This window comes from Barbus barbus (assembly GCF_936440315.1).
Source record: "Barbus barbus genome assembly, chromosome: 6".
NCBI classification, from domain to species: Eukaryota; Metazoa; Chordata; class Actinopteri; order Cypriniformes; family Cyprinidae; genus Barbus; species Barbus barbus.
This window is the reverse complement of record NC_136734.1, coordinates 8,227,705-8,245,461: the sequence shown is the minus strand read 5'-3', so window position 1 is coordinate 8,245,461 and position 17,757 is coordinate 8,227,705. Positions and strand designations below refer to the sequence as shown.

General features: G+C 38.3%; 1 protein-coding gene across 1 annotated transcript; it reads left to right on the top strand.

The window, feature by feature from the left end:
• The first annotated feature begins 196 nt into the window (after positions 1-196).
• LOC306871953 (uncharacterized protein) lies at positions 197-16,192 on the top strand. Its single transcript, XM_079420238.1, has 10 exons — positions 197-294; positions 534-674; positions 5,583-5,862; positions 5,952-6,051; positions 6,287-6,372; positions 12,716-12,800; positions 13,513-13,687; positions 13,769-13,933; positions 14,066-14,212; positions 14,305-16,192. Exons 2-10 carry the CDS (start codon positions 534-536, stop codon positions 14,371-14,373), a joined length of 1,248 nt encoding a protein of 415 aa, XP_079276364.1. The 5' UTR covers positions 197-294; the 3' UTR covers positions 14,374-16,192.
• Positions 16,193-17,757: the final 1,565 nt, after the last annotated feature.

Genomic DNA, 17,757 nt, shown 5'->3' with positions numbered 1-17,757 from the left:
TAATTATCTGTAGTACGTTGGCAATTGTACTAATTATTTTATTTTAAATGTTTAATGTTTAACATGTTTATAATGTCACACTTGCTACAAATATGTGGTGATTTTTTATTAATTCAGTCATTCATTCATTTATTTATTTTTTACTCTTGTCTTTTTGAAGCCACGTGTGTGACGTAAGTGGTGACGTTTGTCGACCAATCTAATTCAATAAATCGAAACTTCCAACTGATTTAACGGTCACTCCCGATCGAAATGTGAAGAAACGGGGATTTTCAAGCGTACAAGCTAAGCAAAGTTAGTGAAATACACACAAATTATATTAACAGTGGTAGTTATATGCATGTATGTTTGTTTTTTTACTTGATTCCGAAAGGTTTTAAGCTATCGCTTGCTGTCTGAATTCAGTATGAGAAAACGGACGGTGGACTAGTTTTTTTCCTCTCAACTTAACTGTTACTGGTCAAAACTTACATCTACATAGGTGTAGCTAAGCTTATGATGTTCCAGAAATAATAGCGCAGATTGTATTGCAGATGGCACTTGAAGACCCGCATGAGACCAGGGAGCTGGAGGATGAGGTGTCTGTTCATTCTCCCAAACAGCACAATGTCCGTGTGTGGAATGCATTCATTTCCATAACATGCCTGGCATCGGTGGCACTGTCCCTGTATGAGGTAAGATGTTGTCAGACATTTGTCTGTTAGTGTGAGTCAATACCTTAGGGCCGTTGTGAAAACTTTAATGACTTTACTAACGTTAAGTTACTCCAAAAAGAATCGATTCCATTAAAAGGGAATCGGCTTTGTGAGCCTTTTCAGTTCAGTTGAGCTATAATAATTTACATGTCTGTCGCTCGTTAATATTGACCAATATAAAGGACCAAACCTGCAGAAATATAAATAAATGCAATAACTGGACAATTGCTATTTATTTTCTATTAGCGATATATGCTATTTACACTGTTAAAATAGCTATTTATACCACTTATTGCAAATAGTGGCAATTATTATCTGCACCTGAGTATTGTAGTGCATTATAAAACGGTATGCAATAATAACGTATTGTGTAAATTATAGTTTTAATTCAAATTGTTAAATGGATGCCACCTTATTGGGACAATAAAACCCTCCCTACACCTACCCTACATGACAGGGCTCGACAGTGCCATTTCACTCGCATTTGCGACTAAAAATAGATGTGTGCGAACTGGAAAATGTATTTAGGAGCGCAAGTGCGAATACAAAACAAAATACAAAACAGCCTAACTTATACAGTAGCCTATAACAAACGTATTAATTTATTCTGTTTATTTATGGAAAAATTGCGATGCAGCCTCATATGATTACTTTAGAACTTTAAAAAGGCAACGTTTTAATTTAAATGAGCACAGATGAGAAGAAAAGCGTAGCGAGTTAAAGTGAAGACGCGCTGAATGACGCACATTCGCCACTAGAGGGCGCTGCCGCTGCCGTTACCCCGGTAACCCAGTAAACAAATCAGCTGCGCTATTTTCCTAAAACTGTGTAAATAATGTTTCACACTCAGTCATTTAGATATTTATATTCGCTTTAATCTTCACAATAGCCTCAAATAATTCTTACTTAAAGACTTAATGAGCTATTTATTTTCCAACATTTTTTCTAAGCTAAAACATGGCCCATCCACTGATCTATAATAGAGAACAGTGGGCCTATCTATATATCAACGACTGATTCGTTATTATTGTTCAGTAACACAAGTTCCATTAGTTAACATGAAAAAAAACAATGACTGCATTTATTAATAATGCTATCTTAATTTCAACTTTTAATAATACATTATAAAATCAAAAGTTGTCTTAATATAATTCAATGGAGCTAACATTAACTAGCATAGTTGTATTTTTTATTAAATCAACATTAACAAAGAATATTAACTACTGCAGCAATTAGCTATTGCACATTTTTAGTTAATGTTAACCTGCTTTAACTAATGTTAACAAATGGGACCTTACTTACCTATTGTTCTTTCGTTCATTTGAACAATCTTTTGCACTCTAATCTTGAAACACTTGTTTACTTTATATTTTTATGTATTTTTTATAAAAGTCTTTTAGTAAATTATCTTTAATAAAGTTATTTAACCTGTTAGGAGGACAACACTTTTTTTCACTTAGAAATTATATATTGTGATTTAAAAACAAAAACATATACCGTGACAAAAGCTTCAATGATTATTGTTGAAAATTTTATACCGACACAGTTTAATAGGATTATAACTAATTACATAATTAGCCTATTAAATAGTGTCTGAAGTAAAATTATTTAAAAACCTTGTGTACTTTCTGTATTCTGATAAATTAAATAATGGTGCTTGTAAATGTCTCTTTGTATCCCCTTATTAAGCTAAAACACCTAATTAGAAAAATTTGCATTGCGCCCCTAAATGTTTTTAATGCGCTCCTAAATTTTTTGACTTAGGAGCACATGTGCTCCTTGGGGAATAGGTAAGCGTCAAGCCCTGCATGCAAGATGAAATGAAAATGACATCCAAAATTTTCTGAAGTCAGTTTCCTTCAGAAATACAGTGATATAAAAACACCCGCACCGGGTTTCAATTTTCAACGAAGTCAGAGTCTTTTGGAAAATCTATTTGTGGTGGTCAGTTTTGATATTGTGGCGGGCCGCCACAAATAAATCAATGTATGGGAAACACTGCAAGCACTTGTGAGACAACGCTGACCTGCACCACTTCACAGACGATGAGTGGAAAGAGAATTTTAGATTGACGCAACAGTCATTATATTCAACAACGACACCAGCTCATTCTGATTGTCATATGTCATTTCTACATCTTGCACATGCGTAAAACTTTCAATTTTTTTGATTTTCAATCCAATCAAGTGTTTACGAGTCCTACTGAATGGATTAGAAAAGGTTAATCACACCCCTCTCAACCCGATTGAAATTCCAATTTGTTTGGGTATTTTTATTTCGATTGCGAATTTTCGTTCAGTTTGGACATTTAAACTGACTGCAATTCTCCATTTAAATGCACCTAGTGATTATATAGGGAACACTTTTGGCTTGCTTTCTATAACCCATTAAAAATCTAAACAAGTTGTATTTTTAATGCTGCTAAGTACACTGCAAAGTTTCATAAGTAACAATTGCGGGATTAAATCTGAAATTGTGATGACTGTCCCAGTGATAACCATAGCAACAGATGGGACAAATGGGACTTTTCTGCCAGTATTTGTTTTACATTATAATCCTATGGAGTAAACCGTGTTTTCCAAAAAGTCCTGGGCACCTTTTTAAACACCACCGCTGGTGTTTTTTTCTGCAGCTCAGAGCGTAACTTTGAGAAGGAGCTCCGGTTGGATGATACACAGTTTGCGGCATATTTTAGACTAAACAAAAGTCAATTTGAAGATCTGCTACAAATCATTGCACCATTTATTGCAAAAATGCAGACAAAATTCAGGGAGACCATCAGCCCAGAGGAGAGTAAATATGCCTCCAACCGTGTATCATCCAACCAGAGCTCCTGGAATAAATTGTTATAAGTGCCATACTGTTTCCTTCCTCGTAAAATGTCGTGAGAGTGGTGGAACTATGATGTCACATAAAAAACCTGGAAGCGAGATGGGCTCCATCAGCACGGTGGTGGTGGAGTTGAAGCTGGGCGACCATGGTGGTGTATTTTGTTTATTGCCTAAGTTTAGCTTTTAAGTTATGACGCTTTTATTTTATTTTTCACGTCAAGAGTTGTGTTCTTTTTTCTGTTATTTAACGAAGTAAATATCAGCTAAAAAGGAGTCCCAAAAACAGAAATATCTAATCATCGTCCATATCGCTATTTACATTACACTTTCGTTAGCAAGGCAATGACTGATGCATTTGTATTCCAACCGTTCGGCCTGATAGTGGAAAAGCGGCTTTAGTTGGGTCCTTTATATATATATATATATATATGGTGTTCCGGCCATATAAGCTGCGAATGCGCCGCATACCCAGGCTTTCAGAGAATGAGTTCACGGGCTAATTAATTTAATCATGATTATAAGCTTACCTTATCATTTGAGATGTGACTTAAAGCTTAATAAAGTGTTGTGAATAAGTATGTAAAATTATTTATTTGAAAACAACTGTAATATTCTGAAAATCTACGTCAGTGACAGAAGCTTCCGGGTGAGCGGATTCTCCGCAGCTTTGGCGCCTCCGCTCTGTTGCTATGACTCGTCAGGATTGTTGCGCATTCTCAGTGATTTGCTGGCCTGCGCGTGATTTCATGAGCGAGGTAAGCTGTCCGCGAAGCGCTCGCCCAAGCAGAAAAATGCACTAGCTGTTGCTGCCAGATCTCGACTGCCGAAAATTACATTTTGTTTGATGCAAAACTAACTCCACGAAAACATATGAAAAAAACAAAAAAAAAACACCATATATATTTTCGTGCTTTCTCAAGTAAAGCAAATTTTGAAAGTCGACTAAAAACATATCTGGTCATAGACATTGTTGAAGACGTTATTGTCAACATGCCTAAGTAGTAAATAAAATAAAAAAAGTTTATAAAAATGTATATAAAATTTGAAATAATAACAAACATCAGGAAAAAATAGGAAACAATACCTTTGTTTTCCGTATATTTGTGTCGCTTACAGTTAAAGTCCTTAATATTTTAAAAATATTATTATTATTTTATTTATTTATCGGTATTTTCCATGCTCTATTATTGTCATCTGGGTGGGAGTTTTAACACCTATTCACTGGGAGTAAAAAATAAATAATAATAATAAAAAAGATTCATTCAGTTCATGCAGAGATCTCCCCACGCTCTGAATATTACACAGCCTATCATAATGTAACTACGTGTAAACGTTATTTGGTGGGTTTTACTTGGAAAATTAGCTGTTTTCTAGCATTTGAATAACTATGGATAAACCTGAAACGATAGAAGGAATATTGGAGATGAATTTCATTTACAAATAGCCTAAGGTAGGAATGTGCATACGTTTAAAACGACACCTGCCACGGTGTTTTCCTCTTTGAGTGTGTCCTAAAAGCGATGAGGTATGGAAGCCACTTTGTCATGGTTTCCGCCACTGAATAAAAAATTAAAAAGGTAATTGCGACTTTTTTTCTCATAATTGCGTGATACAAACTCGCAATTCTGACTTTTTTTCTCAGAATTACGATTATATCTCTCAATTCTGACTTTAATTCCGACCCCCTCCCCTCTCAAAACTGGACTTTAACTCACGCAATTATATCACGCAATTCTGACTTTATAACTCCATAATGAGGAGAGGAGGGGGGGGGGGGGGGGTCGGAATTAAAGTCAGAATTGAGAAATACAATCGTAATTATTTCTGCTGCCCAAATCTTATTTTAAATCCCCCCAAATTAAAGGGGATGTGTTCCAATAGGTTTAACTATATCAAATTGATCCTCTATTAGACTCACTTGTTCTGAACAGGTCTACACTATGTCTCAGTGGTTTGATGAGTCTGGCTTTTAAGTAAGATGCAGAGAATCATTCTTACTTAATCATTTCTCAATCTATTCAACATAACATAGCTAATCATTCTTTTTTTCCCCCAGCTGTTTTTCAACTCTACTGTCCCAGGGATCATCTTCACGAGATACTCTCTTGATCTGATCTTCATCTTTAACATCATTTCACGCTTTTACATTGGATATGAAAGTCATGGAGTGGTTATAACAGACCCTAAAAGAGTCTGGAAAAAATACCTTAGTACATGGTTTTTTCTGGATCTCTTGTCCGTTTTACCCCTTGAAACATTAACTGTGGCTTTCTCTCAGCTGAAGTTTATGCATGCCAATAGATGTCTGAGAGTGGTCAGATTGTTTGGTATAATAGGTAAGTTATTTATTTATATACTTTAAATAATTCATTATATAATTCAGATATACAGTATACACCTGCTAATGGTTTTTGTGGGATTCTAGCCATGTTCAGTAAGGAACCAGATACCAACAAACTTCATCTAACAGCTTTCAAAATGTTTTCCATCATGGGCCTATGTATACAAGCCTCAGCATGCCTTTGGTAAGCTTGATAAATGGACACGTATTCTATTTATTAATGAGTTATTTTCTTTGTCACTTGGTTTATCTGAAGGTATTGGCAAGGGACTGTATTTTTTTCATATCAGGAATGTAGTCTTTTTTTCTTCTAGCACAAAATTTTAGAACAGAATCATTTTTGTTATTTTTACTTCCAAGATATCTCATAAATAAAACATCGTACAGCTAAAAGTAATGATGTTTTGTTGTGCCTTCAGGTTTCATCAGGTGTGTGAGGCCACTTATGCTGGTAATGAAAGGTATTGCCCCAAAGCGGAGAACTGGCTGCAGCTACTGTCAGAATGTAAGTTTTTATTTTCTTATTTTATTCCCAATAACATAGAAAGGTCATTATGCTCGAGAGAACTACAATGGCTGTAGTTTGAACTACAGCGTTGTTTTCCAGTATTTGTGATATCACAAAGCGTTCCATTAGAATATCATTAAAATAAATCCCGCCTACGGAAATTCAAATGTTTGGTGGGTGGGGAGAACGCTTGGTTGAGCACTGCACATTTCAAAATCGAAACCCGGTGCAGGTGTTTTTATATACATTTTTTTAAAAGGAAACCGACTGTCCTCAGAAAAATTTTCATTTTCATTTTCATTTAATCTTTCATGTAATGTCTGATAAAGCAGCATTTGTGTACAGCCGTTACCGGGGAAACCTCGCTCTCTACCACTCCAACAGTGCCTCCTGCTGGTAGAGAATTAATTTGCATATATATGCTACCACAAATAGTGTAAATCTCTGGGATTATGGTATTTAAATAAATTCAACTGTTTAACAGTTTCACTGCAATTCATGTTATCTAGTTTGAGCGACGAATGGAGCTCAAGCGTAGTTCAGGCAGACCATGGCGTGACTGCAGCATCAGCTGACACTCAGCTGATTGTAACTCCTCCCACTACAATTAATAAGACATGTAAGATCATCCGTACTCACAATTGCCATTGTCTGTCGCACAGACATGCGCTAGTCAGCCTTTAGTTCTGTCGCACAGACGCATGCTAAAACAGTTTTAGTCTGTCGCACAGACACTCGCTTTTACTCTCAAGGTATTTTAATAAAGGGGCTCACTACAGCCCAGTGTTAATTTTGGCAGGCATTTTTGATATAGTCTTAGTCTTTATCTTGAGACGAAAATGCTTAATAGTCTTAGTCACATTTTAGTCATTTGAGTCTTTCATAGTTTTAGTCTAGTTTTAGTCGACGAAAAGTCATTGCATTTTTGTCAACTTTTAGTCAAACTGCAGTTACCAACATTTATTTTGGTAGCTATTTTATATGTAGTATTCAAACAAAAACAGTCATCAATACTTCTCTCTTTAGAGCAAATCAATTAAGCTTAGTTATGAGAAATTTGAATCAAGGATTGAATTTGGAAAAACTGGAATAAATTTTCATTTTTTGGTAGAAATATAAATTAAACTATTTTTTCAGATACAGTAGGTTTACTTAACAAGTATACATTTATTTAACATCTTTTGTTGGTTAACATTTATGACAGATAATTAGGAATGCTGTCCATTTAAGATGGAAGGTATGCATGTAATAGCCTACTGACATACATTCAGTTTTAACCACCTGTTTAAGCTCACTTAAACCATAACGGACTGTATTTACGTGAGAGACATTTGGACTGCTATGTGTGTATTTGAGCACTGAGAACTGATCGCGCGCTGTATGAGAACTGAAGAAGTGGAGCGTGCGCGAGAGAGAGCACTTCTATCAGCGCATTTCCACCTATCGCACCTTCACTGACTTTGTTAATCGACAATGAATTGTGACTCCCAAAAAACGGGACGTCTGGTCACCCACTCCCTAACCCTTCAGGTGCTGAGGCCATTGTTTCAGATCGCTAGTTCGCGTATTGGTAGCCTATCCGTCCACTGCGGCTGCCATACTGAGACTAGATATGCAAACGCACCTTATCCAATGACAGAGACGCACATTTTGAAAGACAAGACAGTTAATTTAGCCTATAGGATGTATTTTGAATGTCCGGTAGTCCTCAAATAACATTTTAGTCCCGTCTCGTCTTGTTAATGAAGACGCGCATAAATTTCGTCATAGTTTTTATCATCAGATATTAGTTTTAGCTCGTCTTAGTCACAGAAAAAAGGTTCGTTGACTAATATTTTTCGTCGTCGTCTTCATCAACGAAATTAACACTGCTACAGCCCCTTTGTCAGTTTGGTTCTGGTTCTCAAAACCCCCAAAAACTTGTTCTCTAACATTACATACTCATGGATGAGACATGCAGTTAGTGATAAGAATGGGATAAAGGCCGGAAGACAACAGCACATAAATGCCAGAATGTAAAATGAGTTGTTTTATGCATTTAAATGGTTTCATTTTCGTTTGTGCTTTTAAAATTAATGAAAAAAATAGCGCATATTTTCTAGTATAAGTGCACTGTGCTGACATTTACTTGTGCATTAAATTACAAATTAAAATACATAGCTTGCGCCTTATTGTGACTTGGAATTGCACGATAGCCTATATATTAATATGCATTTGAGAGACGTTCTGAAATGCAATGCACACATGCATCCACAGTTTGCAGCTTTAATCGCCTTTTTGGTAATTTCATGACTTAATTGACGACAGAACTACGTCGTATGCTCATAGTTTCTTGTGCGCTTATTTATGATGACGCGATCAGAGTGTGCGCCGTGAGCACTGTGACAGCTGACAGGACAGGAAAGTTTGTTTTACTGACATATAGCCTAACAGCATCTCATTGTTCTACTGAAGCTCATTTGGCTGGTGTACCTTTTCCGTGCTCATTTGACTTGTGCCTGGCGCTGAGGCAAAGCTGAAGCATGCGTCTGAAAAGTCTTCCGTTTGATGTGGATGCAAAAAAATACACCGGTTCCGCGTCTTAATAAATGCATTTCTTGTCAAGAAAAATGGGGAAAAAAGCAGGGTGGCCAAAGGGGTGTCCAAACTTAGATCAGTGGCGGCCGCGGCCACCCTCTGGCTCCGCCCCTGGTTTAAAAGCTGAGAGTCCTGAGACCTTGTTTCATACCAGCAGTAACCTGCTGTGTCTTCTCTGTCAGTGTGTGGTCAGTTTCCTCTTTGCTCTGTGTTTTTCACTGCGTGAGAACATGATGTGCACTGTCAGTGTTTGTCGGTCATGGCAACAGTAACTATTGGTGGTTAATAAAAAATATAACAGCCAAAAGCCTGTGAAAGACGCTTATGTGCAAAAATAAAAGCCTCTTTGATATATCGTTGTATAGTTCACACATAAAGATTGCGGAGCGCCAATCGCCCGCAGATTTTCCCCCGATTACAGTCCGACCTGTCGGCAAGCTTGTTAACTTGCAAATCGGGCTTAAATCGGGCTTAAAATCCTATAGTGCGAACTAGCCTTAAGCCAAGTTTATTTTCATGCTCATGCAGTTATTAGGTATTTGCAACACTCTGTTGCTTAATTGCTCAGTACACGCTGTCGCTATAGTCTTCTGATCTCGTTGGCCATAGCTTTTTTAGAATCGGCTGTTGCTTAAAAGCTATTTATTCACTATTTGGAACCTACTGTTTGTTCCCAATGATGAACATGAAATTCTGGCATTCTCGTTGTTAAGGCTAGCTGTGTTTTGGGCAAATATGCTGTTGAAAAGCTTCTGTTTGTTATTGGAATGCTGTTGCAGTCTTTTGTTATCGTCAACATGCTTAATACACTTTGGTGTTATGGGAAATGTATCATTGTTGTCAGATTGCATTGGTGATTTCAAATATTAATTTAATCATAGGCTTGGCGATCAGTTTGGAGAATTTGATGTTTCCCCATTTAAAGAGATAGTAGCTGCACTTGCATGCCCAAGAGGCATTTCAAAGATGGCCGCCGAGTGATATGACTTGCCTTAAAAGGACTTTGGTTATTTTCAGTGAGTAGTTAAAGCCTGTTTGAGTCGCTAAATATCTCTAGATGACATTATATGCCTTTTAGCATATTCAGAGGAGCCTCTTAAAGAAGAAGTTACAGGTCTGTGAGAGCCAGAAATCTTGCTTGTTTGTAGGTGACCAAATACTTATTTTACCGAGGAATTTACCAATTAGTTAATTAAAAATCCTACAATGTGATTTCCTGGATTCTTTCCCCCCATTCTGTCTATCATAGTTGAAGTGTACCTATGATGAAAATTACAGGCCTCTCTCATCTTTTTAAGTGGGAGAACATGCACAATTGGTGGCTGACTGTAACAACGTTCGTAGGTCGGGAAGAAGGAGGCGGGAACCGGCAAACATTTAACGATTTAATAACCAAATAAACAAACGTAAAAGTACAGCGGCAGCCCCTCACGGACGACTGCCGCACACAAACACAAAATAAAATCCAGGCCTGGTCCTCTCTCGTCTTCCACTGTCGTCACTCCTCCTTTTATCCTTCCGGAGCTCCTCCGTGGGACTCGAGACCGGTGAGTGTCGCAGGTGTCGCTCATTATCATTAACTCCACCGGCCTCGCTCCGTTCCCACGGCTCTCGGCCCCGCCCCACTCACCACATACCCCCATCGCCCCTCGCAGGCCGGGGGGTACCCTCGAGACTGCGCTCTACTCCCCCCCCCCCCCCTCTCCTTCCTGGGGGGGACCCGTCAGGGCGGCCGTGGCGTACCTGGGGGTACGGACAGACGAGGCGAGAGAAAAGGAGACGGAAGGATGAGGAGTGACAGAGACGAGAGAGGGGAGAGAGGAAAAAAAAAAAATTTGGTCCGGTTCCCGGACACACTGCTGGTTGGTCCTCAACCAGCTGAGAGGCTCTCACTCGCGGTGCCATGCGATGGTACTGGACCTCTTTGGTGGACGGCTCGACGCTCCGCCTCCTGGCGGACGGCGATGGCTCCTCCGGTCGAGGGCAGCCGGCAGCGAGTCCCCCATTCCCTGCTCCTCCCCATCATGGCGGATGGCAGCAGGCTACGGCCACTCGGCGAATGGCGCCGACTCCTCCGCTCCCTCTCGGACGGCAGCCCCCCTCCTCGACCCAGGAGCACGGCAGCGAGCCTTCCGTCCCACCTGATGTTCCATCGCTCCAGCACCACCGTCGCCTCGGGCAGCCAGCGGCCGTCCCCGCTACTCCCTGCTGCCCGATCTCCTCAGCACCGCGATCCCCCTCAGCAGCGAGGGCTCTCTGACAGCGTGTCCCTCCTTCCTCCCGGGTTTCGGCACCAATGTAACAACGTTCGTAGGTCGGGAAGAAGGAGGCGGGAACCGGCAAACATTTAACGATTTAATAACCAAATAAACAAACGTAAAAGTACAGCGGCAGCCCCTCACGGACGACTGCCGCACACAAACACAAAATAAAATCCAGGCCTGGTCCTCTCTCGTCTTCCACTGTCGTCACTCCTCCTTTTATCCTTCCGGAGCTCCTCCGTGGGACTCGAGACCGGTGAGTGTCGCAGGTGTCGCTCATTATCATTAACTCCACCGGCCTCGCTCCGTTCCCACGGCTCTCGGCCCCGCCCCACTCACCACACTGACTAAATACTTTTTTGCCCAACTGTACATAAGACATTGCTTGTTGCTAGGCAGTTGGAAAAGTCGCCTGGAAGGGTCTATAAGTTGCATAATTATTGCACTGATGGGAGGAAGTGCAGCACGCAGAGTGGCCGATAGGTCCCGCCTTCTAAGTTATGAGCCATTTGCTGATGGATTAAGTAGCTTCGGCTCCAGTTGCTGTGGAGGCGGTTGGTCAAAATTTCTCTATTCATGTTACCATTTCAGTGTCATTAAACTGCCTGTGTAAATGCAAATAAATGCCATTGACTTCTGCTGCTTCCATTATTTTCTTCAGTGGAAAGATCAATTTTTGTTGAGGCTGATTTCATTTGATTCATGTCTTATTATATTAACTGGAAATTATTAATAAAATGTAAAAAATTCTTATGAAACAAAGGTTGATGACACATTTAATAAGGTTAAGAAAAAACTGCCCTTTATATATGGCCTTTATATATGTTGTTGTTATTTTTTGGCTAGTAGAAGTTGTGAATGGCCGGTAACTTAAAAATATATTTGCCAAATTGTCTGGTGAGTGAAAAAGTTCGTTGCAGACCCCTGGTATAGTAGCATATACGGGCAGGTCAAGGCAACAGGTTTAGTTGGTGTTTTCCTGGGGGAATGGGGGAGTATACCCACTTCTCCAGGCACCACTACACCACTGGCCCACTGTTAATTTACCCAATAGTATTTCGACACCCCGGGTTGCCAATTGGCGCCTTGGTGGTTAATACAGTATATTGCATCCATAGAAGCCAGAAAATAATACTGGGTCAGAGATTCAAGGTTCTCCCCGAACTAAAATGCCATCCATCTAAAAAGTTGTATGACCAGAGACATATTAAAACACAGATAAATCAACTCATCAACTTTTGTGGAAGTCGCTCATTCCAGTTGCATGTCTTCGATTTGGTAACCCACAGGGGTGTTGAGTCTGCAGAGGAGGGTGCAGGAGAAACGACTCTCTCCAGTATTTTAAATTTGGAGTAACTGCAGTAGCCACTTGAACAGCTAGCTGTCAATATTACATACTGCACCTTATAGACATATTTTGTGCTTTGTGGAATGTCTGCTTAAATCTCTTTGTGATATATTTTTGGATAATGTTAATTAATGTGGCATAATTATTTCTGCAGTTTCAACCAATTCGTCAGGAATTACAGACATGGAGTTCTTTGCTACAACACTTTACTGGTCAACTATCACACTATGCTCCATAGGGTGAGTACTGTTTAAAAAGTTTCATATGCAAGTTCTCCCATCATTTTCTGTTTTAATGCTCACATTTCAGTCAACAAGCGGATAGAAGTCCCTGCCCTGCATTTCTTCTTTTTCGATAATCAAGAAAAGATATGACGCTACTTGCATTTCATTGCCAATTTAATAATGAGACATATAGTGGACAGATGTTATATTTTAGCCAAAGTTGCCCTTTTACACCATGCCCTAACCAGCCACGATGCAACACATGGAATTTCTATTTTAGAAACGTTTCTGTTTATGCAACGTCATGGCTGGAACAACAACAGTCACACAATAATCTTAGGCACTGATTATGTGCTTTTTTAAAAGTTTAAAGTGTCTAATGTGTCTATTTTAGTGTCTATTTTACTTCCTTTTATGTAAAGCACTTTGAATTACCACTGTGTATGAAATGTGCAATATAAATAAACCTGCATTTTCTTGCCTTGCCTTACTGTCCTGCAACAGATCTGTTGCCAGGTGGTCACCCTAGTTGCGTCACATGTAGTTAGGACACGGTGTTACCTCAAATGAGTGTTAAAATAGAGCATTTAAATTTAGATTTTGAATGTATAATTTGCTTATTTTATTTCCATAGCATAGTGTACCTTAAATATTGTATTTTACATATTCTTTGTTTGTCATAAGAGATTATTTTTTATCATATTGTCTCATGAAATATATTGAACAGCTATGGAGATATACATGCCACAAATTTGGAAGAGGCCACAGTTGCATCATTTGTGATGGTCCTCGGACTGCTTTCTTTTGGAATCAGCATGTCTAACATGAGCTCAGTTATATCCAATATGGTTGCACAAAGAGGAAGGTTCTACCATAGAGTGGATGCTATTCTTCATTACATGGTTTGTAATAAGAAGATTTTAATTATTAGTCTGTCATTTCTGCTAGTAATATCATCTTTATTTTCCTTCTTTTAATCAAAGAGACAAATGGGATTACCAGAGGAAATCCAGGAATGGGTGCACAAACATTATTACAATCTTTGGTTCCATCAGAAGGGCCGCAACATTGCAGGACTTATGGATGACCTCCCATTTGTCCTGCATTCAGATCTTTCAAGTTGTTGTTACAAATCTGTTATTGAAAATGTGAGTCATCTAATGAATTACTGTAGCTTAGGCCATGATAATAATAATAATAATAATAACGTTTTTGATTAACTGTTGATAAGATTACAAAGACTTTTATGTATATCTTAAAGTTGTTGTCTTTCTTTCTAGGCTAAGTTGTTCAGAGAAACAGAAGATGGCTTCAAAAGGGCTCTAGCACTTAAATTAAAAGCATGCACATACAGTCCTGGACAAATTCTGGTTAAAACTGGAGAAATTAATCAAAAACTGTATTACATTAAGCAAGGACTTGTACAAGTATGCCTTAATATAAATCTTTGAGGTCAACTGACAATTTAGTGTATTTTAAAGTATGAGGATTTTTGAACATCATTTGTTCTATTTTTCAGGTTCTTGGTAAGAACCCTGGGAATGAAATGGCAAAACTGCTACCTGGCTCATTGTTTGGAGAGGTATGACACTCAGTTCCTCGGGGGCAGGGGCTTAAATGTAAAGAAAGGGTCATTTACAGTATGTATGGATGGAGTAATTCCAATTTAACAATTATTGTCATAAAATGATATGCATAATTATAAAAATAAAGTCATTGATGTGTTTTTGAAATTGCTTACACTTCACATAATAGGTCTGTTGGTGGCACTTGTATGGAAGGATATTCAGGCGAATTTTATTTTCATTTTGGATAATCCAATTGCAAATCTTGCATTACTGTTTGTGTTTTCACTTTCGTGAATGCACAGTGACTGCCAAATTTTCAAATAAAATAGCAAAGTCTATTCGCAAATGTAATTCCCATGTCTTATGAGTTATGAGACTGTCATATTTAAAGGGGTCATTGGATGTCCATTTTCCATAAGTTGATCTGATTCTTTGGGGTCTTAATGAAAAGTCTATAACATACTTTGGTTCTCAATGGTAAGGTAAAACAATACCATTTTTACCCTGTCAAAAACAACTCTGTTTTCAGCAAGCCGTTTTAGTCCACGTTTCTTTAAATGTCAATGAACTCTGTTCACCCCACCCCTCTCTTCCTTGGGGTGACGAGCCGTTCTCATGATACTGTTTACTTTAGCCGCGGAACTTGCTAACTAGCACATTATTAAGAAAGGCGATTTGCAAAGATTCATAAAAAACCTTATACTCACTTGGTGAAGCTGGATCACGAATGATTCGAGCTAACATAAACGCATTTAGGTAGATCAGAGTATGCATTCTCTTCAAAAACAAAGGTAATCCTTTGCATCTTCAGTGGCTCAGATGTCGGGAGTAAACAACGACTGCTATGTTCATTATTACAATCAACAACAGAACACATCAATCGCTTAGGAGCCATTCTTGTCTACTCCTGCTCCGGCTGATGACAACTCACTCAGGGCAGGTCTAAGGCAAAGAACTTATACTGACAAGACGTGAAAGCCAATAGAACGTTCCATTGCAACAGCAGCAGCCTGGCGCTTCCGCCGTTTTGGAGTGAAACTTGCCACTCCACTAGCTTCTTGCTGTCACTATAGCAAATATTACCTACTTTGTTTTTAAGTCTTCCCTTTTTTAACAAAACCTTTTGCTCTCTAGAAACCATGTCAGTTTCGGTTGAAATTATTTTAAGTTAAAATTATTAGCATTATAAACACTGAATTAATACCAACATATGAAATTAACTTAATGACAGAAAAATTAAGATGTTGGACAGTAAATATAACAGGAATATTTATATATTTATTTAGTCATTTAGCAGACGCTTTTATCCAAAGCGACTTACAAATGAGGACATAAGAAGCAATCAAAACCAACAAAAGAGCAACAATGTGCAAGTGCTATTACAAGTCTTGGTTAGCCTTACACAGTACAGATAATTATTATATTTTTTTTAAATAAAAAGACATATAGATAAAATAAAATTAGAATAGAGAGTGTTAGAGTTAGAGGGTCAAGTAAAGATGGAACAGATGAGTTTTTAGCCGTTTCTTGAAGATGGGTAAGGATTCGGCTGCTCGGATTGAGTTGGGCAGGTCATTCCACAAGATGGGAACAGTTAATGAAAAAGTCTGTGGAAGTGTTTTTATACGTCTTTGGGATGGCACAATAATGTGTCGTTCACTTGAAGAACGCAAGCTTCTAGAGCGCACATAAGTCTGAAGTAATGAATTTAGGTAAAAGGGTGCAAAGCCAGTGGTGGTTCTGTAGGTAAACATTAATGCCTTGAATTTAATATAACAGCTTGACAGTAACTGTTTTTGCAGTATTGTCTTATATTAATGTCCATTAAAGGAAGACTGTAAACAAAAACTTTATGTAAAAAAATAAATAAAACACGTACAGCCACTCTCTCCAAAATTATTTACAACCCGAATTCCGGAAATGTTGGGACGGTTTTAAATTTGAATAAAATGAAAACTAAAAGACTTTCAAATCACATGAGCCAGTATTTATTCACAATAGAACATAAATAACATAAATGTTTAAACTGAGAAATTTTACAATTTTATGCACAACATGAGTTAATTTCAAATTTGATACCTGCTACAGGTCTCAAAATAGTTGAGACGGGGGCATGTTTACCATGGTGTAGAATCTCCTCTTCTTTTCAAAACAGTTTGAAGACGTCTGGGCATCGAGGTTATGAGCTTCTGGAGTTTTGGTGTTGGAATGTGGTCCCATTCTTGCCTGATATAGGTTTCCAGCTGCTGAAGAGTTTGTGGTCGTCTTTGACGTATTTTTCATTTAATGATGCGCCAAATGTTCTCTATAGGTGAAAGATCTGGACTGCAGGCAGGCCAATTCAGCACCTAGACTCTTCTACTACGAAGCCATGCTGTTGTAATAGCTGCAGTATGTGTTTTTGCATTGTCCTGCTGAAATACACGTCATCTGGAGGGGAGCATATGTTGCTCTAAAACCTTTATTTGCCTTTCAGCATTCATAGTGCCTTCCAAAACATGCAAGCTGCCCATCCCGTATGCACTTATGCACCCCTATACCATCAGAGATGCATTTAAACATTTATGTTCTCTATGTTCTATTGTGAATAAAATTTTGGCTCATGTGATATGAAAGTTTTAGTTTTAATTTTATTCAAATTTTAAAAACGTCCCAATATTTCCGAAATTTGGGTTGTATTTATTTATTTATGACAGATAGCAATGCATCGTGTTCTAGATCATCATGTTTGTAGTGTGTTCCAGGGGATTAAAATGTACAATATATATTTCAGACCTAGTGGTGTAATAGTAACTAATAATATAGTAATAGTAAATCTGTAAACTTGCATTCTAACTTAGTGTCATACCCAGATAAATCATTATTATGTTTTTTATGGATCTGCAGTTCCTAAAAGGAATTAAGTTTACTACTAGACTAAAAAACTGTTGAAGTTAGCAGGTGCATAAAATAGTGCTACATCCCACTTCAAAACACACAAGATTTTTACACTTTTGTGAATAATTACCTTTCAGGGTCTTTGAGAAAATGATGAAAGGCAAGATTTTTACTGTCACACTGATTTTTGCAGTGGATCATTTTGTTCTTTTATTCCACTTTGACTTCTCTTTCGTTGTTATTCTGTCCATTTCTGTGTATCTGCACTGTTGTCCAGTTGGAATTTTCACTCCAAAATGGTGGCCACGCTACTGAAGCGCCACCTAACTTGCCAAAACTCAAATGGAATTGCAGTTCTTTTGCATTTGAATTTCCGATTTCTAAATGGAAACTTGTCAATCAATATCAGAGGCGGGACTATACTTTGGGGCATATTTGTATTGGGAGGTGATGTCACTCACAGACGATCGCGCCGAATGATTTGAACAATGGAGGTAATCGGTAAAGGCTCCATTAAAGTCAGCTGT